Here is a 25,072-nt window from a genome sequence, read left to right on the forward strand (position 1 = left end):
GTTATTTTAGGCGAGCACTGGATGAAGTGTGCAGCTCTCAATGTCCAGTATAAGCTGGCAGTCCAGCTGAAGAGGATCCCACAGTAAATCTATGTTTATTATTGTGGGGCCAGGAGTGCTCCTCTGGGCTTCAGAAAAATACTGTGGGCTGCTGCCGGCCCGGGGTTGTCCGCTTTGGCCTCGCTACTCCCCCCAGGATCTACCTGCAGCTGGTATTGCAGCAGCCGACATTCCTGTGGCCCAAAACCAGCGAGCTGCCTTGAAGCCACCCATTTGGCAACACAGCTCACCAATTCAATTCAAAAAGAGGCCCTGACCTCAAAATCGTGGTAGCCTCTTTGCTGCCAGAATGGCCGGCCAGCTCTGCTAGTCAGCTGCCCAAAAGTTAAAATCTGCCCCAATGACAGATTTAAAGGTGATTGAGGAGAGGAGTTAGCAGAAATCTCCATGGAGAGCTTTTACAGCATGAAATACTTTACTATAGGGAGTGGTTGAGGAAGAGGTCATTGCAATTTTTAAATGAAATGTGGATAAAGCAGAGGAAGATATAGGGCTATGAGGAGGCAGCAGGACAGTGGGATTAGTATTGTATTGCCCAGAGCGGTTATGGATATGATGGACCAAATGATTCCTTTCTGTGCTGAAAACTTTTATGGTCCTAGTATGCAGAGTGTCCCCACTTTCCTGAAGTGTATCTGATCTCTATGAACCAGGTGCCTCAATTCTTTGACCGCCACCGTTCCTAGTGCAATCTCAGTCATGCAGAGTAGCCTGGAATCATCAATGCACTATGCAATCAAAACATACAATGGCTTCATAAATTATATATGTGGATATACCTTTTTTGAAGAGCCAATAAAAAAAAATTCACAAGCACGATAGTTCATTAAGTTCTACCACAGTACTAGTCTGGCAATTTCCCCAACATAAGGGGTTTCCCATTTACCCATGTCAGCAGATAAAGACATCAAGTAGTTTTCATGAACGTATCTATAGGGTAGAGTTCAAAAATTGGAAGACAAGCAATTTCATCCACTTGCATATCGCCAAATAGTTGGCTAAGAAAAGGGGGAGAAAAATAAGATACGAAAGGATACTTCTCTGCCTCCTCAACTAGGGAACAATGTGAGGTGTAGGAAGAAAATTACAACTAACCACCTATCAAAAAAAGTTAGGGGTAAAAATTCGGCAGTGCCCCCTTTGGGGCAATAACTTTAGCGCCCCAAAAAAGTTAGCGCCCCCGCAGCCAATTTTCCCAGGTAGCGCCCCCGAGAGGGAGGAGGGGCGCTGCAAGCCAAAGCCGCGGCACTATGTGCCGTGGTATTGCAGGCCTTCCTCCCCTTCTTAAAGGGGAGGGGCCTGGCGCAGCGTGTCCCGGCGCCCAGCTGGGCCACCAGGGATCGGGAGTACCGGCAAACGAGCCCAGCACTCAAGAGAAGTGCCGGCCTCACAGAGCAGCCGGTACCCCGCGGGGGAGGGGGGCTTCACTGGGGCCAGGGACAGCAACGGGGGCAGGTGCTGGCAGGCAGCCAGCAACAAAAATGGCTGCCCGCCACCTCCCCTTTAACTAGCGCCGCCCTGGCCGCAGGCAGGCCCCCCTGAACACGTCAGACATAGCGTCCGGCAGTAAGTCGGGAGGTGCCACCCAATATTACAGCCAGGGCGCAAGCGGGGCGCTGCGCACAGCTATGACGTCATCGCCGGTGGCGTTAATGGTTAGCGCTGCCGCTAACCTCCTGCTGAATTTCACAGGAGGCATTGGCAGCGCTGCGCCCAGGCGCTAGTTGATTTACGCCCTCTTAGGGCGCCAACGGGAGGCGCAAATCAACCGAATTTAGCCCCCCTAGTGTTTGGATCTATATACTCAGCAATTTCTTCCTTTTAAGGTTAACAGAAAAATGCCTTTTGGCAATGTTTCACTGCTTTTACCTGAATAGGCCTTGTTTGAAGAGGTAAGCACTAATGTGACCCCCTTCCAAGTATCTGATTTCACATCCAGGCCAGATTTCATTAAGGCTCCGTACTCCAGCTCGGGGAATGTAGGCATCTTCCTTTGCTTGGACCACTATGATCAGACTGGGGTCCACTGGCACTATAATTTAAATCAAAGGAGATAATTAGAACTTCCAGAAACACAGCATATTTTTCACTAACTACTTAGAACTAACGAGTGCTAATTGAAATACTCTACTGGAGAAAAAAAAAACTTACTACTGTACATGGCAGAAGTACAGATTGCAGTTTACATTTGCTCCTTTTCGGGTATAAGCCACTTCTACTTCAAATATTTATCCAATTTTCCCCATTAAAAGATGCAATGGTCTCCGCTTCAACTACCATCATTTCATGCTCCAATAACTGTGTAAAGAAATTTCTCCTAACCTGTCTCAGTGATGATTTTTAATTGACCTCATCACTGACTCCCCAACTAAAGGAAACAGTTTCTTCCTATTCATCCCATGAAAAAATAACTTCATTTAAAAAAAAAATGCTATTAAATCTCCTCTGAACCTTGCCTGCTCCACTGGGAATAGTCCCATTACCTCAAGTCTCTCCTCCAATATATTTTCTCAATCTTGCTATCATCTTGTTGAAGATGTGCTCGCTATGGCTTTAATATCCTTTCAATAATGGGGCACCCAAAACTGCACACATCACTTATTTGTGGGTTAACCAATTTTTTGCATCAATACGTCATTAATTCTTTACTCATTACTATATACCTATTTATAAAATGTAAAATTCTACTGGCTTTTTTAATAGCTTTATGTACCTGTACACCAATTTTCTGGAAATTGTGTAATTGAATGCCTATGTCTTTGTTTGTTCACACTCTTCAGTGTTTTCCAATTAAGTGTATAATCCCATACCTCATTTTTTCTCTCAAAATGTATTACCTCATACTTGCCCACATTAAATTGCATCTGCCACCTGTCTGCCCATTCTGCTAACCTGTCAATGCCCTCCTGAATTTCTTTTTTTTAGAAATACAGTCCTCCTCAGTTTGCCAAACCTCCTACTTCTGTGCTATCAGCAAATGTTGACATTTTGTTCACCACACCAAAATCCAAATCATCTATATACATGGAGAACAAAAGTGGATCCAACACTGACCCCTATTAACCCTAACCCTTTGTTTAGTGTCTGTCAATGAAATGTTTACTCATGCTATTACATTTCCTCTTACACGTCTGAATTTTTGCAACATACTTTGTGACACACTTTATTGAATGGCTTCTGAAAATCAATTTACAATACATGAACTGGATTCCTTTATCCAGCAATTTCTTCAAAAATAATCTCAGATTTGTCAAACATGACTTGCCTGTAAGAAATCCATGCTGGCTGCCCTCAATTAACCCATCCATTTCTAAATACTTACTATTTTGTCTCAAATTATGGATTCTAAGGGTTTGCCTACAACTGCTATTAGACTAATTGATCTATAATTACCCAGTTTATTCTTCTCTAATAAGAGTATTACATTGCCTACTCTCCAGTCCCACACAACAATTTGCATACTTGAGAATTGAAAAATTGTGGCCAGAGCTATCTCGGCTTTGACTTACCTCAACAGCCTGGGGTGCATGCCACCAGGACATTTCCTCACTCAATCACTAAAAATAGATTAACTCGTTATTCATCTCATTGCAGTTTATGGAACTTCAGCATTTGTGGGACACAACATACAGAAAAGGGTTACCTACACAATGTAATTCATTCCACATGAAGCACTTCAGAAAATCTTTGAAAAATGCAGCTTTTTCTTGTCTGCACTACTTTTGTATAAGGATTTCCTTTCTAATTTATATTTTGGTACTTTGTGAACAACGATACTTTGGGGGAAAAAACTTTATTTACTTTTGGTTTTATTCCTTACATTCATTAGTGCCATGTGGGTTTAGAGCCTACTTTATAAATATCCTAAAAATGTTGTTCAACTTCTTTGTAATGAATGCAAATTTTAACCTTTGGTTTTGCATTTATCTAATAAGCAAAATTATACTTTGAAGTCTTTATTCCTGGCTTTTGTAAATCTTCAAAGAGGGATCACTTTGTAAATATGTATTCAGCATACACAAAAAACTGTGGACTTAAGTCAAACACACAATTTAATTTCTGTATCAAAAGAAAACATGTGAAATTTAATACAAAAAGCAGCTGTCCTTGGTAATATTTTACCCATAATTTTTACTGTGAACATGGTGCAATACATCAGGTTTAAAAGAAAAACACCAGGTTCCAAGCAATTAACAGAGCACATTTTTTTCTTGGCAGGTGGGGGGGGGGGGGGGGGAATTATGCTGCTCATGAAAGGTGTCAGTGCTAAAGCATAGGAAATTTTCTATGTTTGGCACAAAGTACTAGCAACTTCAGAAGAGCAACCGTATTGCATTTATCATTATTTGTATTGCACTCTGAGTGAGATGGCTAATTTAGTGTTAAGCCGGAGCAGTTTTGTACTGTGAACTCCCACTAGTAAACTCAATGGCGGAGGGGAGGTAGGAAATGGAGAAATTATTTTCAGACATATAGGAGAAGGTTAATGAAGGAAAGAAAAAAGGGAAAGGTGAAGAGTTTGAATAGATCACAGCTGCAGTTTTATCTGACAATGTGCAAAGCGTCAGAAATAAATATGGTGAACTAGAAGCACTAATTACCATGGAAGGACAGCATTTTGTAGCCTTAACAGAACCTTTGGTTCAGCTGGAGAAAATTAGGAACTAAAAATATTACTGGCTCTAAAATTTGAGAGAGAGAGAGAGAGAGAGAGAGAGAGAGAGAGAAGGAAAAATTGGAGGATGTGTGACCCTATTTATTCTTCTTAGGCAGTCCCTCGGAACTGAGGATAACTTCCTTCCACACTAAAAATGAGTTCTCAGGTGACTGATGAGTCCAATGCGGGACCTACAGTCTGTCGCAGGTGGGGCACTTGGGTTGACGTGCGCTCCTTCCACTGTTTGCGTTTGGCTGCCGCTTGCTCTCGGCGAAGAGACTTGGTGTTCGGCGCCTTCCTGGATGCTTCTCCTCCACTTTGTGCGGTCTTGGGCCAGGGATTCCCAGGTGTTGGTGGGGATGTTGCACTTTTTCCAAGGAGGCTTTGAGGGCAGCCTTGAAGCGTTTCCTCTGCCCACCTGGGGCTCTCTTACCGTGTCGGAGCTCCGAGTAGAGCGCTTGTTTTGGGAGTCTCATATCGGACATGCGGACGATGTGGCCCGTCCATCGGAGTTGCTCGAGCGTGGTCAAAGCTTCGATGCTGGGGATGTTGGCCGGAGTGAAAACACGGACGTTGGTGCACCTATTCTGCCAATGGATTTGCAGGATCTCGCGGAGGCAGCGTTGGTGGTACCTCTCCAGTGCTTTGAGGTGCCTGCTGTACATGGTCCATGTCTCTGAGGCATACAGCAGGGCGGGTATCACTGCTGCTCTGTAGACCATGAGCTTGGTGCTGGGTTTAAGGTCCTAGTCTTCAAACACTCTCTTCTTCCTCAGACGACCGAAGACTGCACTGGCATACTGAAGGCAGTGTTGGGCTTCGTCATCGACGTCTGCCCTTGTTGACAGTAGGCTCCCGAGGTATGGGAAGTGGTCCACGTTGTCTAAGGCCTCGTCATGGATTTTGATAATCGGGGAGCAGTACTGTGTGGTGTGGGGGCAGGTTGGTAGAGGACTTTTGTCTTATAGATGTTTTAGTGCAAAGCCGATGCTCTCATACGCTTCGGTGAAGGTGTTGACGATGGTTTGGAGTTCGACCTCAGTGTGCGCAGACGCAAGCATCGTCTGCATACTGTAATTCGATGACGGGACGACCTTGGATCTGGACTGGAGGCGACGGAGGTTGAACAGTTTCCAGTTTGTTCTGTAGATTAGCTCCACTCCAGCGGGGAGCTTACGGAGGGCGAGATGGAGCATTGCAGCCAGGAGGATCGAGAAGAGCGTTGGTGCGATGACACAGCCTTGCTTGACCCCGGTCCATACGTGAATTGGGTCTGTGGTGGATCCGTTGGTCAGGATCACGGCTTGCATGTCGTCATGAAGCAGGCAGAGGATGGTGACAAACTTTTGAGGGCAGCCGAATTTGAGGAGGACACTCCATAATCCCTCACGGTTGACGGTGTCGAAGACCTTTGTGAGGTCAAAGACGACCATGTACAGCGGTTGGTGCTGTTGCCTGCATTTCTCTTGATCTTCACCACGCGTCAACTACATGTCCATTGTGCCCTTTAGTGGGCGGAATCCGCATTGCGACTCTGGGAGGAGCTCTTCAGCCACTGGAAGGCAGTGATTGAGGAGGATTCTTGCGATGACTTTCCCTGTGGCAGACAGCAGGGAGACTCCTCTGTCATTACCGCAATCGGACTTGTCACCTTTCTTGAAGATGGTCACGATTACTGCATCTCAGATCCCCTGGTATGTTCTCCTCCTTCCAAATAAGAGAAATGAGTTCATGTATTCGCACCAATAGTGCTTCGCCGTCATTTTTTAGTTCCTCGGCAGGGATTCCATCTGCTCCAGAGGCCTTGTTGTTATTCAGTTGTTGGATGGCCTTTTCAACCTCATGCCGGGCTGAGGTGGGGTAGCGGGTAGCATGCTGCGGGATGGCGTTGAGGACACTCGCCTCGAAGACAGTGTGTCGGTTAAGGAGATCTTCGAAGTGCTTCTTCCAGCGGTCACTGACTGCCTCACTGTCCTTGATGAGTACCTCTCCATTCTTTGCCCGCAGTGGGGTAGGACCTTGGGTGCTTGGGCCGTAGGTGGTCTTGATTGCGCTAAAGAATCCACACACGTCATGGTTGTTGGCTAGCTGCTGGATCTCCTGCGCTTTCTCCATCCACCATCTGTTCTTTAGGTCGCGAGTTTTTTGTTGGACCTCAGCCTTCAGGTGTCTGTAGAGCTGCTTTCTTGCTCTCGAGTTCTGTTGCTGTTTCCAGATCAGGAATGTGCTTGAGGTTTATTAGCTCCTGGATCTCCTGGTCATTCTCGTCGAACCAGTCTTGGTGTTTCCTGGTCGAGTGACCGAGCATCTCTTCACAGGTGCTGATTATGGAGGCCTCAAGTGAAGACCAGGCGCTGTGGACACTCTGTCTCTGAATCACTGGGAGTCATCAAGTTGGTTGTGAGGCGCAGGCTGAATAGAGCTTTCTTATGGTGATGCAGACGTCCTTGCGGTCCCTCGCTCGGGCGATGACTTAGTCCAGCAGATGCCAGTGCTTGGAACGAGGGTATTTATTAATGACATGATTACAACCATACAAAAGAAAGTCCTCATTGATGGAGCATGTCTGGGCTGACTTACGAAATAAGGGACCTGTTAATATACTAGGAATATATTACAGCTAACTTAATTGTGGGAAATAAATTATGAAATTTGTCTGTAATTTAGAGCTTTACATCAACAGAATTGTAATAATGGGGAACTTTATATATCCTGAGGTAGACAGAGATAAATGAGTTTGTGATGAAACAGAGAGGAGTTCTTAGAATGCAACCAGGAGTTTCATTGATTAATGCTGAAGCCCAATATGAAAGGATACAGAATTAGATTTGCTTCTAGGTAACAAAACAGGACCTGAGAACACTATGAAAATAGTGACCAAAATCTAATAAAGACAGTCAAAGATAAAGGTATTGGACAGGAAATTAGCTGATTTCATTGGCATGATGAGAAGCCTACTTCAGATTAACTCGTTGGAAAAAAAATGGCAGATCAAACACCAAGCAACAGTGGGACATATTTTAAGTATGATAGATTTGGTAAAAGTAAAAGTAACATAGTCCAACTGGGTGTAAAGGGGATGGATCAAATACAGGGGTTCAATGGATAAATAGAAAGTTTACAGCAAAAATGAAGAAGAAAACATTTGAAAGAGGGATAACAGAAGGAGAAAACTTAAGAATTTAAAAAGTATAGAAGGCAAGCAAAAAGGGAAATTAAGACAGCTAAGAGAGTAAAAAAAAGACTTAACATAAAGGGAAATAACAAGGGCTATTATACACATGCTAGTAAAAGGATAGTCAAAAATCATGTGACCACTTGAGATGAAGAGAGCCATCTTGTATTTGAGAGTAAGAGAATGGCAGAGATATTTGCATATCATTTTTGCTGTAGAGGAAAGTGAAAGTGGAACTGTAGGGTACCCAAGGAGCATGTGGAAGAGTCATAACAGATGATAAATATCAAAAAGAAACTATCTTAAAATGTTTGAGCAATTCTAAGTAGCAAAGTCACCAGCTCAGATACTTCAGGAAGTTGGGAAAGACATAGAAGAGGTCTGATTACAAGTTTTTAAAAATCTTTGCAAACAGGAATTGAGCCAAAGGACTATAGAATAGGATAGGTTATACCCCATGTCCAAGGAGAAACAGATAAACCAGAAAATTGTAGGTCAGTTATCTAGTCTTACCTTGGCTGTGGGTAAACTCCTAGAGATCATAATATGGGGTGAAATTAGTGAACACTTAGAGGGGCATCAGCTAATTAGGGATAGTCAGCATTGATTTGTAAATTGTGGGTCATGCTTGACTAATTGAATTTTTGACAAAATCACAATGTGCAGATAAAGGGAATGAAGTTTTTTCAGAAGGTGTTTGATAAGGTGTCACAGAAGAGACGTTATGAAACTGAGGCACCTACTATTGAAGGAAATATAGTTGCATTGATAGGGGACAGAAAGAAAAGAGTAGGGGTAAATTAATGTTTTCCAGATATTGGCATGTGGGTTGTGAAATGCCACAGGAATCTGCGCTGGGACATCTTTTGTTTTCCATTAAAAAAAAAAATTGCATATAGACACGAGCAGCGATATAGAAGTTTCTAGATGACACCAAATATGGGGGAATTGCAAGCTGTAAAGATGAATGCAGGATGACAGATAGCAGAATGTGCAGATAAGTGACAGATACAGATCAATGCATAGAAATATGAATTAGTACATTTTGGGGGAAAAAAGTGAAAGCCTTTAATGGTAAGACCATCAAAGGAACAAAGATTTAGGGGTGCAGATACACAGATCTTCAAAGGGGAATGTAGGTAGAAAAGACCATTAAAAAGCAAATGGGATTCTGGATTTTATACATAGGGACAGTGAACACAAAAGCAAGGAAATTAATTTGAATTTGTAAAAGACATTAGTTAGGTCACAGATGGAATAATGTGAGCAGTTGTAGCATCCCATTATAGGGTACAGTGGTGAATCACTAGAATTACGCTAGGAATGAGACACTATAGTTTTTGATAAAGAAACGATCAAAAATTGAGGTGGCGTTTCACTGGAACAGAGATTAAGTGGGGGGGGGGGGGGAGGGTAGTAGAAGATTTCAAATTTATGAAAGGTTTGAGCGCATCAAAGTCAAAGACTGATTTGTTAGCAAATCATTAATGGGACTATAGACTCAGTGCTAACATTGGAAGAACAAAAAGATTACAAGAAACTTTTCTAATTATTGGAGTATAGGATGTTTTACCATGAATGGCAATTGAAACACAGACTATAACTTCATCTAAAAGGCAACTGGATAAGTGTTTGAAAAAGAATATAAAAGCCCACAGGGAAATAGCTGACATATTGCATTAGAGTAGATCACTCTAGTTGGATAGCCAACACTGGCACAGTCGTGATAGGCAAAAGAGCCACCTTCTGTGCTATATCTATGATCCTATAACTAACAGCCAATACCGTACCACTCATTTTTTCCCGTCCCCAAACCTTGGCTACAATGGGCCGTATTTTGCGACCCCTATAGGTGCGTACGAGGTGGGTTTAGACATGCGAAGCGCATGCGCTGAAACCCGGCACTTACGATCTGTCAAGCATCCTTTTGACAGATCCTCCACATCCTCAGGAGATGGGCCTCTGCGGGTGGAGAGTTGCGCTTTTTGCACAACTTCCATCCGCTGAATGCCCGTCAAATTCTTACGCATGGTAAAAGCAGGCGTACGGCCTGCTTTTACCAGCATAGGAGTTGTAAAAAAATAGAAACGCAACATTTTATCACTCATTTATGAATTAAAAATACTCTTCAATAAGTTTTTATTTTTAGCCCCGTACAAAATTTTTTTTTCAAAAAATATAAATTCTTGTTTAAAATATTTAATTAAATGGCATTTTAATTCATTTTAAATAAGCAATTTAAAAAAATGTATTTCATGTGTTGGTGTATTTTTTTATTTTTTTTTTAAAGTGATCCCCATTCATACTTATTGGAGTTCCGTACGTACGGAACTCACATAAGTATGAATGGGGATTCCCTTCTTTTATTTGTTGGGCCGGCCCACGTGATTCCAGGGGCGCCTACGAACCGCATGCGCCCCTGGAATATGTGGGGCTCTGCCCGCGCGGACCCAGAGAGGCCTAGCCTCATTGTCTCCCGGGCCACCAGGCACAGTCGTTGATTTTTTTTGCAGGTCAGAGGCGTCCGCCCACGGGAAGCCTCCGATCGCAAATGTTGGCCCATTAACTAGTTCCTAATAGCAATTAATTTTAAAACTTTATCTAAACAAAAAAAATCAAATGAGGCTTCCCTGTTAGCTAGCAAACAACTGAACAGTCATTTATGTTGTCACATTTGGTCATCCAGCAGCCTACTTGCTTCCTGCTGGGATACTCAAGAAACTAGAAACATCCACATTAATAAAGTGAGTTTTGTAGCTAGTGATTAAACAGATTAAATATTAATGACCGTCCTGCACTCTGCTAAAGAGAAAACACCATCATATATGAAACAAAACAGATACTTGGAAGTAACCTCATTGTCAGGTTCAGATGATAGAAATCCTGTGCACCATGTCATATGACTCCAGATTTGTAATAACTACAGAATGTGTGTTATTTTAACAGAATATAACAAAGTTCATAGGGACCAATTTTACCCAGTTGTGTTTTGGTTGATGGATCTATTATGGTGGACATCAGTGCACGCTGTTGATATGCAAGATTGTTGACAGTGAAGGACTACCTACTGTGACAATCATTGCATGTTTATTGAGTAATAATCAACAGCTGATTACCAAGAATGAACAATGCCAGAATATATAGATAATTGTAATTTTTGTCCCATTTAAATTCATTGTTTTTGTCTGTCCTTCCCTGCCAGGTCAGTTCCATGGTAGAGAGTGCATACAACAACCTGCATCCAGGTCTCTGCCAATGCAATTCTCAAGTGAACTGCTAAGTAATATACAAACACAGGCTGGGATGAGTTACCAGCTGATTTCATATCTCATCCCCTGTTCCTTGCCACCTTCCCAGGGGGAGAAATCTCCCTGCCTCTAAGCAGCAAATTACCCGGACATCCCTGTTGATATTGGTCACGAAGATGTGAGCTATGCTGTAGCAGAGTTCTAACAATAGGTAGCAGTTTATTGGAGCATTAGCAACTACATTTCCCAAAGTAAGAGTTAATCTGAATCTTTACTAGTTTCATTTGTAACTTCTTTAATCAATTCTCTCCAAAGCTCCTTGGAGCAGTGACTTATGCAGAGGTACATTTCCATGTATATTGTCAGCCTCCCAAGTACCTCAGCCAAGTCAGCATTCTCCACATGCAAGTTTAGACACGGAGTTTTGGCAGGCTATTCCACCACAGAATCCATTACTGCTGAGCCAATCTCCACGTACAAACACACTTCCAGCAGGGGTAACGGGATAGCGATCAGCAATGAACCTTCATGCAAATCTTTCCTCTTCCTTTCTGGATATAGAGACCAATCGTAAAACCCTAACTGCTGCCCTGGCTGAGATAAGCTAACCACATGATGAATTTACCCACTGAGCTATCAGTGGTTCCTAAGTGATAAAATTAGACACACAAAGCTTCGATTATGTAGTATAATACACCACTTTTGTACATGAGTCTAATTTGCATTTCATTGAAAGTTTTAAAGTACCTGAGAAATTTCCCATGTGTGTACATTCATCCATAACTCCTTTCATGAAGAGTATCGATTCTCGTTCTAGGGAGGCCTTCCTGTTTTCCCTCTTTAACAGCTCATGGTTTACAGTGGATAAATACTTGCTAGTATTTGTTGATGACATTCGGTGATTCAGACAGCCAGTTTTTGAGGTACCTTGAAGAAGAATTCCTTGTGTAGAGGCATTAAAGGCAGCCGAGTCTGTACTAAACTGAGTAACCGTCGCAGTCCTCATCACTTCTCTCTTGGCATTGAAGTCTAGCATGTCTGTGGCAAGGTGTTGCAAGTTGTCCAAACTGGATGGGGCGTTCTTTACAAAATCTTGGCCCATTTTAAAGGAATCTGTCTAAACATTAAATACTTAAATTTTATAAACAATTTCAAAGGCAGTTTGATACATATTCAAAGCAAACACTGGACTTAAGTTTCTGATTAGCTTCTCCTCGTTTCTTCCCCACCCCCATCTCACCCCACACTTGCACATATGCAGTTGGAACAGGAATCTTGGAGTAATCAACAAGGCAATCCCAAGCCAAATTTCTCCATAGCTCAGGAATGCCGAGATCAATTATAGCACTCCTCAGCTGAGGCCATGGACCATGCCCGAGAACATCCTGTTCTACATGGCTCACTTATGTGCCACATACAACATCTACTCACAGACATTGTGAAGTGGGAATTTCATTCATTTTAATTAATATCATGCCCAATAACCTTCCCCCAAATTGAATACCCATTTTACATCTTCTCTACAAAGACACTCATTCTCCTTCAGCAAAGAGCAAGTAATTCTGGCAAGTGATCTTTTCTATAGCCATCACCCTGCCAGCCAAAAAAAGAGACAGGATCATCCAAAATGAAACACTCCAACTACTGAGGCACAAAACCAAACCTCAGTGGAGCTCACTTGCAGGGGATAGGCAAGTCAGACAATTATTTGCACTGGGATTCAAATTTAGTCCGTGCTTTACAGCTAGAGTTCCCAACAGTTTTTTCTCCTCACACTTGAAGTCCTTCTTCACTTTCCAGCTCTCATGCTTCCTCCGACAGCTGTTATGGGAGAGAAGGGGGATTTATATGGTGAGCTATAAAGCCTCCCTACAGTTGACATGAATCCAACTTCATGGTGCAGGACAAGACCAGTCCCATTAGGTTTCAACTTCCCCCCCCCCAGTGGTGCACATTACGTCATTTAGAAACCCACCCGAGGACAGCAAGTCACCAATGACATTTGTTTTAATGTTGAAGGCTGAAATTGGAACAAAAAAAGTGAATAGCTTGTTTGATTAAATAGTACAAAAAATTTAAACTCATTCAATACAAGGAGAATGCTTGCAGCATGGCGCAGGACACTGTGCCATGGAGTCATGACAATGATTTCCTATGTATCAGATCCCTTGTCTTACATGGATGAATGGTTTAAAAACAGAAACCAGTCACTTCCTGAAATAAAGAATAGATTTGCCTTCCAAAGTTAGGCTTTATTAACTTTAAAATCGGCAGCATATCTTTCTACATCCAGTCCCAACTAAAGTTAGAAAAGGACTGAATTTAAGGTAACCACAACACATCATGTGATCATCAACTACCAATGAGATTACAACACATATCCCAAGGCAGTTAACAAACAACGAATCACAATACTTTTACTAATCGAGGAATAATCACCACATTCACCCCTCCTTTAAAATATACTCCAACCTAATAACTTTTACAATTTACAATTAATTATTTACAACTAAACTATGCACGAGAATAAAACTATTTACATAACACAATACTAAATGAACAACAAATAATAACATTACGCATAAGTATTAAGTATCTCTCAACTAAAACAATATACTATAATATTTCAACAATTTTTAAAACATTACTATCAATTTAAAAGTCCATTTTCAATCGGTCGACCGGATATCTTGTCCGTGTCGACCTTCTTAACCTTGGTGAAATTCCTTGCCCTCCCACGCCAGAAGGCACAGAAGTATCTTCAACAGGAAGGCTATCCATATCCCGATTCTCAACGGTTTCCGGATTAGAAATCCCATCAGAAGATGAACTGGGACGGTCATAAACATCTATCAAAGGCTGACTAATAGAAGTATGATTATCTGCAATCGGATTGGAAATATTCGTAGTATCTGTAACAGCATCCACATTATCCGAATCATGACCATTATTATTATCCTCAGAAGAGGGCTGGCCCCCACAAGGAGCCAAGTCTTTAATTGAAACAGTACTTTCTTTCCCATCTTGGAATCGAATATGAGCATATTGGGAATTTGCCTCCAACAGCTCCACCTCCTCCACCAAGGGGTCATATTTTGACAATCTAACATGGCGTCGAAGCAACACAGGTCCCTGCATAGTAAGCCATGAAGGTACCGAATATCCCGTAGATCTCCACGGATAGTTAAAGAGCCTTTCATGGGGGGTCACATTAGTAGCCGTTGAAAGCAATGATCTAATGGAATGCAGGGCATCAGGCAGTACCATTTCCCACTGTATATTCTTAAGGTTCCGGGATGTCAACGCCAACATAACTGCCTTCCAGATCACCCCATTGTATCGTTCGCACTGTCCATTACCCTGGGGATTATACGGGGTAGTTCGACTAGTAGAAATTCCGACTCTGAAGGTATTCCTTCAACTGGGAAGACATAAAAGAACTTCCCTGATCCGAATGGATATACGCAGGCATCCCAAAGATGACAAAAAGTTGAGTCAAACATTTAATAACTGTAGCAGCTGATACATCTGCACAAGGAAAAGCAAAAGGGAACCTTGAAAACTCATCCACAACAGTAAATATATATCGGTTTTGAGTAGTTGAAGGAAGAGGTCCCTTAAAATCAACACAAACGTTCAAAAGGAGAAGTAGCCTTTATAAGATGAGCTCGTTGAGGCTTAAAGAAATTCGGTTTACACCGAGCACAGATAGAACATGATGAAGTCATCCGCTTGACGTCTTCAACTGAAAAAGGCAAGTTCTTACTGCGTACAAAGTGTATCATCCTCGTAACCCCAGGATGACATAAGGCATTGTGAAGATTAATAAGCGTATCTCCGTGAATCACCGAACAATAAGCCCTCGACAGTGCATCAGCAGCAACATTATCCTTCCCCGGACGATAAACTATGTCAAAATGGTAACATGCCAACTCAATCCTCCATCTCATTATTTTATCATTTTTAATCTTTCCAAAATGTTTAACATCAAACATAAAGGCCACAGATTTTTGGTCAGTTACCAACGTGAAATGTCGCCCCGATAAATAATGTCTCCATTTACGCAATGCTTCTACTATTGCGTATGCCTCTTTTTCTATTGAGGAATGTCTTTTTTCACTATTATTCAAAGTACGTGAGAAAAAGGCCACAGGTCTTCCATTTTGGTTCAAAGTAGCCCCAATTGCAAAATCCGAAGCATCCGTCTCAATCACAAAGGGAACCTGCTCATCAATGGAATGCACAACTGCTCCTAAAATATCCTTTTTAAAATTCTCAAAACATGTCCTGGCCTCCCATGATAGAGGATATGTCGTAACCCGAATAAGAGGCCGGATCTTCCGTGAAAAATTTGCAATCCAATTAGAATAAGAAAACAGTTCAACAACTCGTTGCAAAGCCTTAGAATTAGTAGGACAAGGTAAATCGATCAATGGTCGCAGACGTTCTGGATCTGGTTTAATCTTATTTCCCGAAATAATATACCCCAATAGATTTACCTCAGTAGTCGAAAAGACACATTTCTCTTTGTTAAAAGTTAAACCAACTTTTTCCGCAGCTTGAAGGAATCTTTTTAAATTAGAATCATGCTCCACCCTTGATTTGCCACACACTGTGATGTCATCTAAGTATGAAAAGGTGTCAGAGAGGGAGTTATCACTTATAAAAGCATCCATTGCCCGTTGAAAACAAGCAACACCATTAGTAACACCAAATGGTATTCGGCAAAACTGATACAGCTTTCCACCAGCCTCAAAGGCCGTATATGGTTGATCTTTCTTAACAATAGGAATCTGATGATAAGCACTCTTTAAATCAATAGTGCTAAAAACTTTATACTGAGATACTTTATTGATAAGCTCATCAATCTTAGGCAAAGGGTACGCGTCTAATTGAGTATACCTATTAATAGTTTGGGAATAGTCTATCACCATTCGTTTCTTGTGTCTCTCATTAGTCGTGACAACTACCTGTGCTCGCCAAGGCGAACAACTAGGTTCAATGATTCCTTCCAATAAGAGACGTTGAACTTCAGAATTAATAAATTCTCTATCCTGACTACTATATCTTCTTGACTTGGTAGCAATTGGCTTACAATCCGACATCAAATTGGAAAAAAGTGATAATGGAGGAATAGATAAAGAGGTTAATCCACAAATAGATAAAGGTGGCTTAGTCCCTCCAAATGAAAGACTAAGAGACTCGTGTAACTGAAGCACATCATGTCCAATCAAAATATCCGCACAGAGATTAGGCAAAACAGATAGGCGTATATCAGTATACGTATTACCTAGAAGAACCATTTTCACAAAGCAACAACCAGCTATTTGTGAAATAAGGGTCGTCTGAGCCATACACACCTGATACGTAACAGGCGAAATTTTCAAATGCTTCTCCTTCACAAACTGAAGACTTATAAAACTCTCAGTACTGCCCGTATCTATAAGGGCCTTCACTTCCAACCCATTAACTTGAGCCGTAACTATAGCTTTGTTTAGGCCATGAGCAAATGCAGCAGAAATTGATGCAATAAACGCCCTATCTAAAGGCTGAATAGTCACAGAAAAGGTAGTGGAGGAAGACCCTCCCACACCAGGAGAAGGGAAGGTAATTGAACCTGATGATTTGCACACACGTGCATAATGACCTCTCTTGCCGCATTTACTACACACAGCCTCCCGAGCAGGACACTTCAGACGAGGGTGCCGGATATTCCCACAAAAATAACACTTCTGAATCCTAGAGGCAACGGCCGCCGAAGTAGAAACTGTTTCAAAATCTAGTAAACCACTCCCATTAAGTCCACATAATTCCTTTTCATCCGAAACCATAGTCGCAGGCCGATTAAAAAGAGATAAGAATCCGAACTTCTCTGAGCCATATCCAATGTAGAAGCTTGCTCAAAAGCACTTTTAAGATCCAGAGTCTTATTTTCTAACAACCGCTGACGAATTGATCTAGACAGTAATCCATTAATAAAAGCATCCCGTACCGATTCGTCCTTATATTCTTCAGCCGTCACAGCCTTATAATTACAGTCAACACTAAGGCACCGAAGTGCTTGTAAATAAGTATCCAAAGATTCTCCCACCTGCTGCCTACGGGCAGATAGAAGATGACGTGCAAATACCTAATTCTTTGGTTTAACAAAAATCTTTTCCAATGTAGAAGTAGCCTCTTCATAAGTTTTACAGTGCAAAATATATTTATATACATCCGGGTCAATGTAGTTGATCAGCATATTCAGCTTATTTAGAGCCTCTTGATCCAACACGCCCAAAAAGTTTTTAAATGTACAATACCAATGTTTCCATTTATCATCCACTCCAGCAGAATTGGGGTCAGCCTTGAATCGTTCTGGTTGAAGATATCGCTCCATTCTAACATAAAGTTAATAAATTGAAATAAAGAATAGATTTGCCTTCCAAAGTTAGGCTTTATTAACTTTAAAATCGGCAGCATATCTTTCTACATCCAGTCCCAACTAAAGCTAGAAAAGGACTGAATTTAAGGTAGCCACAACACATCATGTGATCATCAACTACCAATGAGATTACAACACATATCCCAAGGCAGTTAACAAACAACAAATCACAATACTTTTACTAATCAAGGAATAATCACCACACTTCCCTAGAGACAAATAAATATAGCAAGTCACTTTGGACTCCTCTCTCACTTCCTAGCAGGTAGCTTTTGACTACCTGGATGTTGTCTTTTGAAAGGCAAGGGATTTGCAGATAGCTAAAGCTGCTTTGGGAGTAATACCAGAGTGGGACAGGAAACAGGTTGTGCTTCAAATGTGCAGGGTCAAGTACACTAGCCAGTTTTCTACTAAAGCAAGGAACATACAAAACAACTTTGCAGAATTGGAAATGAGTTTTGAAGGAAAATTACAATAAAGACCTAGGTAAACCAGGACATTAATTGGGAAATTAAAAACTGTACTTGGATACAGAGTGTGGAGAAAGGATAGGCATAACAAAGCAGCTGGAGGAGCAGCAATATAGGCGAGAGGGCACAGTGCATTTTTTGAGGTAATAGAAGCACGTTGATAGACGTGAGGACAATGTGGATAAAGATGAAAGATGCTATAGAACTCCTGCTCATGAAAAGATAAACAAAATGATATTGTACATCAAGGGGAACCATAAAAGGCCAGAAGATTAATCATGGGGGATTTCCATACCTAGACATCGAGGAAAATGGAGTGCATGTTTCTAGAGTTAGTCACTGACAGAAATAAAGCTTTGTCGAGCCTCCAGCAGTTATATACAGTAGTGCCTTTTACAACCTCAGGACATCCCGAAGTGCTTCACAACCAATGAAGTACTTTAGAAGTGAAGTCACTGTTGTAATGTAGGAAAACACAGCATATACCATCAGCAAGGAGTGCGAGTTTTAAATAGACTTCAGCTAGTTGTTCTTTCAAGAGTTTTCTCATCTTCGTGAAGTAAAAAAGACAATATGTGAACACTATCCAGAAATATCTACATTTCTATGGGCATATCTGATTAAACTGGTTTCCTACAGGGAAGTCATTATATGTATTTACAAGGTAATTACAACAGAATTCCTTCATGTTTGAGACGTTAATACATCTTAGCTGACAAACTTGTATTGGAGCCAAACTAACTACATTAGCGTAGGCAACTGTTTGATATGAAAGTCAGGTGACAAAAATCAAATTAAACAACCACAATGACTACTTCTCAAATCCTATTTACATGAATAGTAAAATTAATATGATTAGACCTGGATATGGTTGGCAAAAAAGAAATCAAAGCTGCTGAGCAAATTTGACTATACCTATAAGATCACTAGCATTATTGGGGAATGTGTAGCAGCATAATGGGGACAGTAATTACTGACTGTAATACACTGAACGTATCTTTATAACAAATAGTATGAAGCAGTGCTCTGTACTCATGGCAAGCCTTTGAGTTGTTTTTGACAGCTACGTTGGACGATACAATTAGAGATATGAACCAGGGCATCAGCATACAATTCAAGACAAAAGGCAGCATTTCCAACCTCAGGAGATTAAAGATCAAAACTGTAATAAGGCAATGCATGCTTTATGAATTTTTATTCAGCGACAACTAAGTTATACTCAAACATTCTTAAACGGGTCCACAGCATGTTATTTATCAGTTTTCTGTGACCTTATGTTGCATGTTGCTCATCAGCTTAAAAGAATCTAGGTTATGTGCACGACTGCACTGAGTGAATTATACAATAAACCCAAGATGATGATTCAGAACCATTTCCAGCAGTTTCTATATTCACTGCAGACTGCATATTCCATAAGGAAATCAGAGTTCCCTATAAACTGAAAGTTAAAATATGTAGCGAACAGGAATAATGTGCCTCAGAGTTAACGACATAGCCTTGTACCACAGGGTTATGCAAATGAAGTTGGACAGGTTGTCCATTGTACATTCCTGATCTTTGATAGCCAGGAAAACAGCACTGTCAAACCAAATAGCTCAGGCTAAAGCTACAAAATAGATTTATTATAGGAAATAAAATATATACAAAAGCAAGATAAACCAGCAGACAAAATGAACAAACTTGCATTTATACAGTGCCTTTCATGACCTTAGGATGTCCAACGTACCTCACAGCCAATGAAGTACTTTTTGAAGTATAGTCCCTTGTAATGGAGGGAAATGTGGCAGTCAATATGCATACAGCAAGGTCCCACAAACAGCAAGGAGATAAATTAACATATAATGTGTTGTTTAGTGATGTAGGTTGAAGGACAAATATTGGCCAGGACACCAGGAAAACTCTCTTGCTCTTCTTCAAATAGTACTATGGGATCTTTTACAACCACCCGAGTGGGCAGATAAGGCCTCGGTTTAAAGTCTCACTCCCTTTGCACTGCACTGAAGTGTCAGCCTAGATGATGTCCTCAAGTCTCTGGAATGGAGCTTGAACCCACGAGCTTCTAACCCAAGGTGAGTGTGCTTCCACTGAGCCAAGGCTGATGTCTACAGTAATACTTCACTGTTATTTTAAACGGTTTCCAGTACCAAAATGTGTTCAAATTTGTAAGTCAAAAATTATCTTTTATGTGGGGCATGTCTCTACAGCCATAGAGCTCTTTCAAACCACACTAACATGAAAGATAAGTGGTTAAATTTAGTAAACTAAGTATCCTACAACTGCTACACAAATACCCTTCATTACCTTTGAAGCAGAAGCCAGTTTCTTTGAAGGACAGTTATTACTTAATAGGACAGAAATTATATTTCCATCACCCATGTAAATGGGGTTGTAGATAAAAGTCTCAGCTTTCTGGAACAATGTTTACTAGATCAAACTAGAAAAAAGGCTTTTGGAATATCTGTCTGGTGTAACACCACCTTAATGATTGTGGTAATTCAGACATTATGCACCATTTCTTCTCAGTGGTAAACTTGCCCACATTGCCATTTCACAGACTGCGGATTCTTGCTAGACAACCTGACTGAATTAGGTTTAATTTATAGGCCGCGTCCACCCCGCCTCCTCAACTGCTCTCCAAAGTTAGAAGCTATTCTCCATTCGCTATCATTTATTGCTCTACCCTCAGGCTCCAAGACATGAGAGATAATTTAAGACTTCGATTTGAAATACATTGGTCTAGCTAAATAGAAAAATAAAGCAATTTTATGATACAATGGAGGGCAGAATTTCATGTTCAATCATGATAAGATGTACCAAGCTAAATAAACTATTACAGCTCTGAGAACAACCCAAAGGGCTTTATGAACTGCTTTTTGAAGTTCACTAACTTATTTGGGTAAACACACACCAGCTATTTTGTGCACAGCATGGTCTCGTATACAGTAAATTACATAGAATTTACAGCACAAAAACTGGCCATTTGGCCCAACTAGTCCATGCTTATGCTTCACACAAGCCTCCTACCACCCCTCTTCATCTAACCCCATCAGCATAACCTTCGATTCCTTTCCCCCTCATATGTTTATCCAGCTTCCCCTTAAATGCACCTATGCTATTCGCCTCAACTACTCCTTGTGGTAGTGAGCTCCACATTCTAACCACTCTCTGGGTAAAGAGGTTTCTCCTGAATTTCCTATTGGATTTATTAGTGACTATCTTATATTTATGGCCCCTAGTTCTGGTCTCCCCCACAAGTGGAAACATCTTTTCTACATCTACCCTATCAAACCCTTTCATAATCTTATCAGGTCACCTCTCAGTTTTCTCTTTTCTAGAGAAAAGAGCACTGAATAGTACAGCACAGAAGGAGGCCATTCGGCCCATCGAGTCTGCACCGTCTCTTTCGAAGAACAATCCAGTTAGTTCCACTCCACCGCTCTTTCCCCATATCCCTGCAATTTTTTCTACAAGTATTTATCCAATTCCCTTTTGAAGATCATTCCTGATAGTTATAACCTCTCAGTTCTGGTATCATCCTTGTAAATCTTTTTTTGCACCTTCTCCAATGTCTCTATAACCCTTTTATAATATGGAGACCAGAACTGTGCACAGTACTCTAAATGTGATCTAACCAAGGTTCTATACAAGCGTAACATAACTTCACTGCTTTTCCATTCTATCCCACTAGAAATGAACTCAAGTGCTTTGTTTGCTTTATTAACCTGCAGCTACTTTATGATGTGTATCTTTACCCCTAGATCCTTTTGCGTCTCTATCCCATTTAGACTTATTTTCCAAGGAGTATGTGGCTTCCTTATTCTTCCTACCAAAATGCACCACCTCACACTTACCTATATTGAAATTCATTTGCAAATGACACGCCCATTCTGCAAGTTTTAGTCTCTTCTTGTACTTTGTCGCAGTTCTCCTCCGTATTAACTATAAACCCAACTTGGTGTCATCAGCAATTTTTGAAATTGTACTTCCAATTCCAGAGACCAAATCGTTTATGTAAATCGTGAACAACAGTGGTCCCAGCACCGATCCTTGTGGAACACCACTTCCTACCTTTTGCCAGTCTGAGTAACTGCCCATAATCCTATCTCAGTTTTCTGTTTTGTAGCCAGCTTGCAATCCATTCTGCCCAGCTTGCTATCCATTCTGCTAATGTACTGGATGACTAATTAATTTAGATTTTTTGTTGATGGTGTTGGTAGAAGGATGAATATTGGGCAGGACATTAGGAATACAGGAAACTTTCTGATATCCAGCATTAACAGGACCGAGCTGGTGCCGTAACATCAAAAGTGCCGGACAGAGTTAATGTTTAAACATACGGAACTGAGAAGCTCCGTGTGAATCAACAAACCCTGTTGCTTAGCAACAGCTTCAAAACAGTTGGCTGCAGCTGCAAGCGTCTGTAGCTGAAGCTGTTGCTATAGCTACAGACCTTGCAGTGCTTGACTGGGGAAAAAAAAGCAACGAGAACTAAAAAAACCATGTAGAAAACGGCTCCTGATTTTTGCCGTTAGATCGAGTATTCCGGACATATAACCTCCGGATAAACCAAAGTTTCCTGTACTTCCTGCTCAGCTTTGAATAATGCCACGGGATCTTTTACGTTCATCTAAACCACGGGAACAAGGTACCTGGGCCTCGGTTTAACATCTCATCCGAAGGACGGCACCTCCAACTCAGCTCTCCATCAGTACTGCATTAAAATGTCGCCTTAGATCATATACTTGACAGGAGTGCAGCTTGAACCCACTTTCACTTGACTCAGAGGAGACATAGCTAAGAACATAGCCAAACTGCCACAAGCGTGCAAGAGAGCGCGCATGTGAGAGAGAGAGAGAAATAGAGAGCGCAACAGAGAGCAACTGAGAAACACGCTGAGCACCTGGCAGAGAAGCAGAGCCCTAGAGCAACCTTGATTGCATGAGAATACAAACGACAGAATATTGAGAGACAAAGAGTGCGCGAGGGAGAGGGGTGCGCGCGAGAGAGAGCACAGAAACAGGCAGAGACAACACTCGTAAGAGAGTGACCGAGCACGAAATATGAACAAAAGAATATTGAGAGAGAAAGAGACCGAGAACAAACAAATGCCAAAAGAGAGGGAGAATGAGAGCATAGAAAGAACAAAAGACAGAACATTGGGTGTGAGAGAAAGAACAAGCATGTGCACTAAAGAACAACCGCCAAAGAACAAGAAAGATCACAAGAATTCCAGAACGTATGAAGAAATAAGATCTAACGATCGAGCACAAGGAGGAATGAGTGTATACAGGAGAAAGCATGAGCAATGAGGAAGAAAAAAGAGGATATTCTAAAGTCTCAAGAAAGATGTGTACCTCTCCCCTACTTACACATGCCAGCCCTTGCAACAGTGATGTGACATGAGCAATGCCATAGGAGATTGGCTCATTCTTTTTTTTTTTTTTTTTAAAAGTACATCGAGACTCAGAAGTATTCTATTAAAACTCCACAGCTAGTCAGGTTGTTTTATCTCCTATGATTTCTTCCTATGAACCTCTGCTCTTAAGCTTAGGGTTCAAATTGGAGACCCCTCTTAATCTGCATAGAACATTGTCACATCACAGTGCATTTACTCAATGAGTTGTAGGACTCAGCTAACTCAGGCTTAATTGATTTCTTATGCACTGGGGTTAATGCCTTCAATTTGGTTTTACATTAGCAAGAAAAATTTAAATTAGCAACATTCTTTTGGAGTTTTCTTGGTGGTTGAGTTAGGATGGCGATAGGTTACAACTCATTGCAAAATGTGACCCCAACCCAAAGATTTCCTCGCCAACTGATTCAAATGTCAGATTAGAATATAAAATTTTGTGTAGTAGCTTGTGAAAGACGCATAATTAAGATTTGGTTATAACTCTGAAGCAAGATAACACATTATACTGGTGCTCCAAAATAACATGCAACAAAAATGCAGACTCATAGGTCCCGATTTTAACTCCAGGTGGATTCCCCGCTTAGGCCAGAGTTAATATTAGTCCGGTCTCAATGATGTCATCAGGCCGCAACATGCATACATAAAGATAGACCCGGTTGGCTCTGGGCGCATGTCCTTGCTGCCTGCTCAGGAGAGCAGGTTAAAATTGGAGTTGTTGCCATCATGGCGGCTTTCGGATAGGTAAGAGCCAGGGCGATTTTAACTGCCCACCCGCCAGGTTTCTGCTGAGCAAGTTGGATTAAATTGACCCCAGAGAACCTATCCCACTTACTATTAGGCACTTCATAGAATGATGCAACATCGAAGAGGCCATTCGGCCCATCGTAGCTGTGCCAGCTCTTTGAAAGAGCTATCCAATTAGCCCCATTCCCCTGTCCTTTGCCCATAGCCCTGCAAACTTATCCCTTTCAGGTATTTATCCAATTCTCTTTTGAAAGTTATTGAATCTGCTTCTACCACCCTGTCAGGCAGTACATTCCCGATCATAACAATATCGCTGCATAAAGAAATGTCTCATCGCGCCTCTGGTGCTTTTGCCAATCACCTTAAATCTGTGTAATCTGGTTACCAACCCTTCTGCCACTGGAAACAGTTTCTTCTTATTTACTCTATCAAAATTCTTTATGACTTTGAACACTTCTATTAAATCTCTGCACAGCCAGAAAAGAAAAAAAGTTTCTTTATAAAAAAAGTTTCCCAAAGGCTTGGAAACAAGTTGGCCATTTGTCCTCTTGTTTGGAGAATAGAATGTGGCCAGGGAGACCTGTATAGGAATATACAGATTACATTTAATGGGGAAAATATGTCAAATAAACTCTCCAATGGTGATAGTTTGTCTTTGCTTCCAAGTGGTTTTACATGCTTGTAGGACAAGGATAAATTCTTGGAAGCATCATCATTCTTTCAAAATCACTGGCTTTGTTTGTCCAGAACTATCGTGAGGCCCTCCTGTTTCACTAACAAGGTGCCACCTGACACTCTCAGTTACATGCAGCACACTGGCCAAAAGCACACTGTGAAAGAATACTCATGCAGAACTTTTAACCTGTTGCTATTCAGTATCA

At 41.3% G+C, this 25,072-nt stretch overlaps 1 protein-coding gene across 7 annotated transcripts in view; it reads right to left on the reverse strand.

Moving 5' to 3' along the window:
• abhd18 (abhydrolase domain containing 18) overlaps positions 1-25,072 on the reverse strand; it is a 102,181-nt gene that overhangs the window by 7,096 nt on the left and 70,013 nt on the right. For all 7 annotated transcript variants that reach the window (XM_086009315.1, XM_086009349.1, XM_086009322.1 and 4 more), the window contains 2 exons: positions 11,888-12,257; positions 1,930-2,092 (listed from right to left, as the gene is read on the reverse strand). In XM_086009315.1, the coding sequence (XP_085865441.1) occupies positions 1,930-2,092; positions 11,888-12,257 (533 nt within the window). The remainder of the gene's footprint in view (positions 1-1,929; positions 2,093-11,887; positions 12,258-25,072) is intronic.

Source organism: Somniosus microcephalus, chromosome 2 (genome assembly GCF_052327205.1).
Source record: "Somniosus microcephalus isolate GS21.2 chromosome 2, FLI_Smic_1.0, whole genome shotgun sequence".
Classification (NCBI taxonomy): Eukaryota; Metazoa; Chordata; class Chondrichthyes; order Squaliformes; family Somniosidae; genus Somniosus; species Somniosus microcephalus.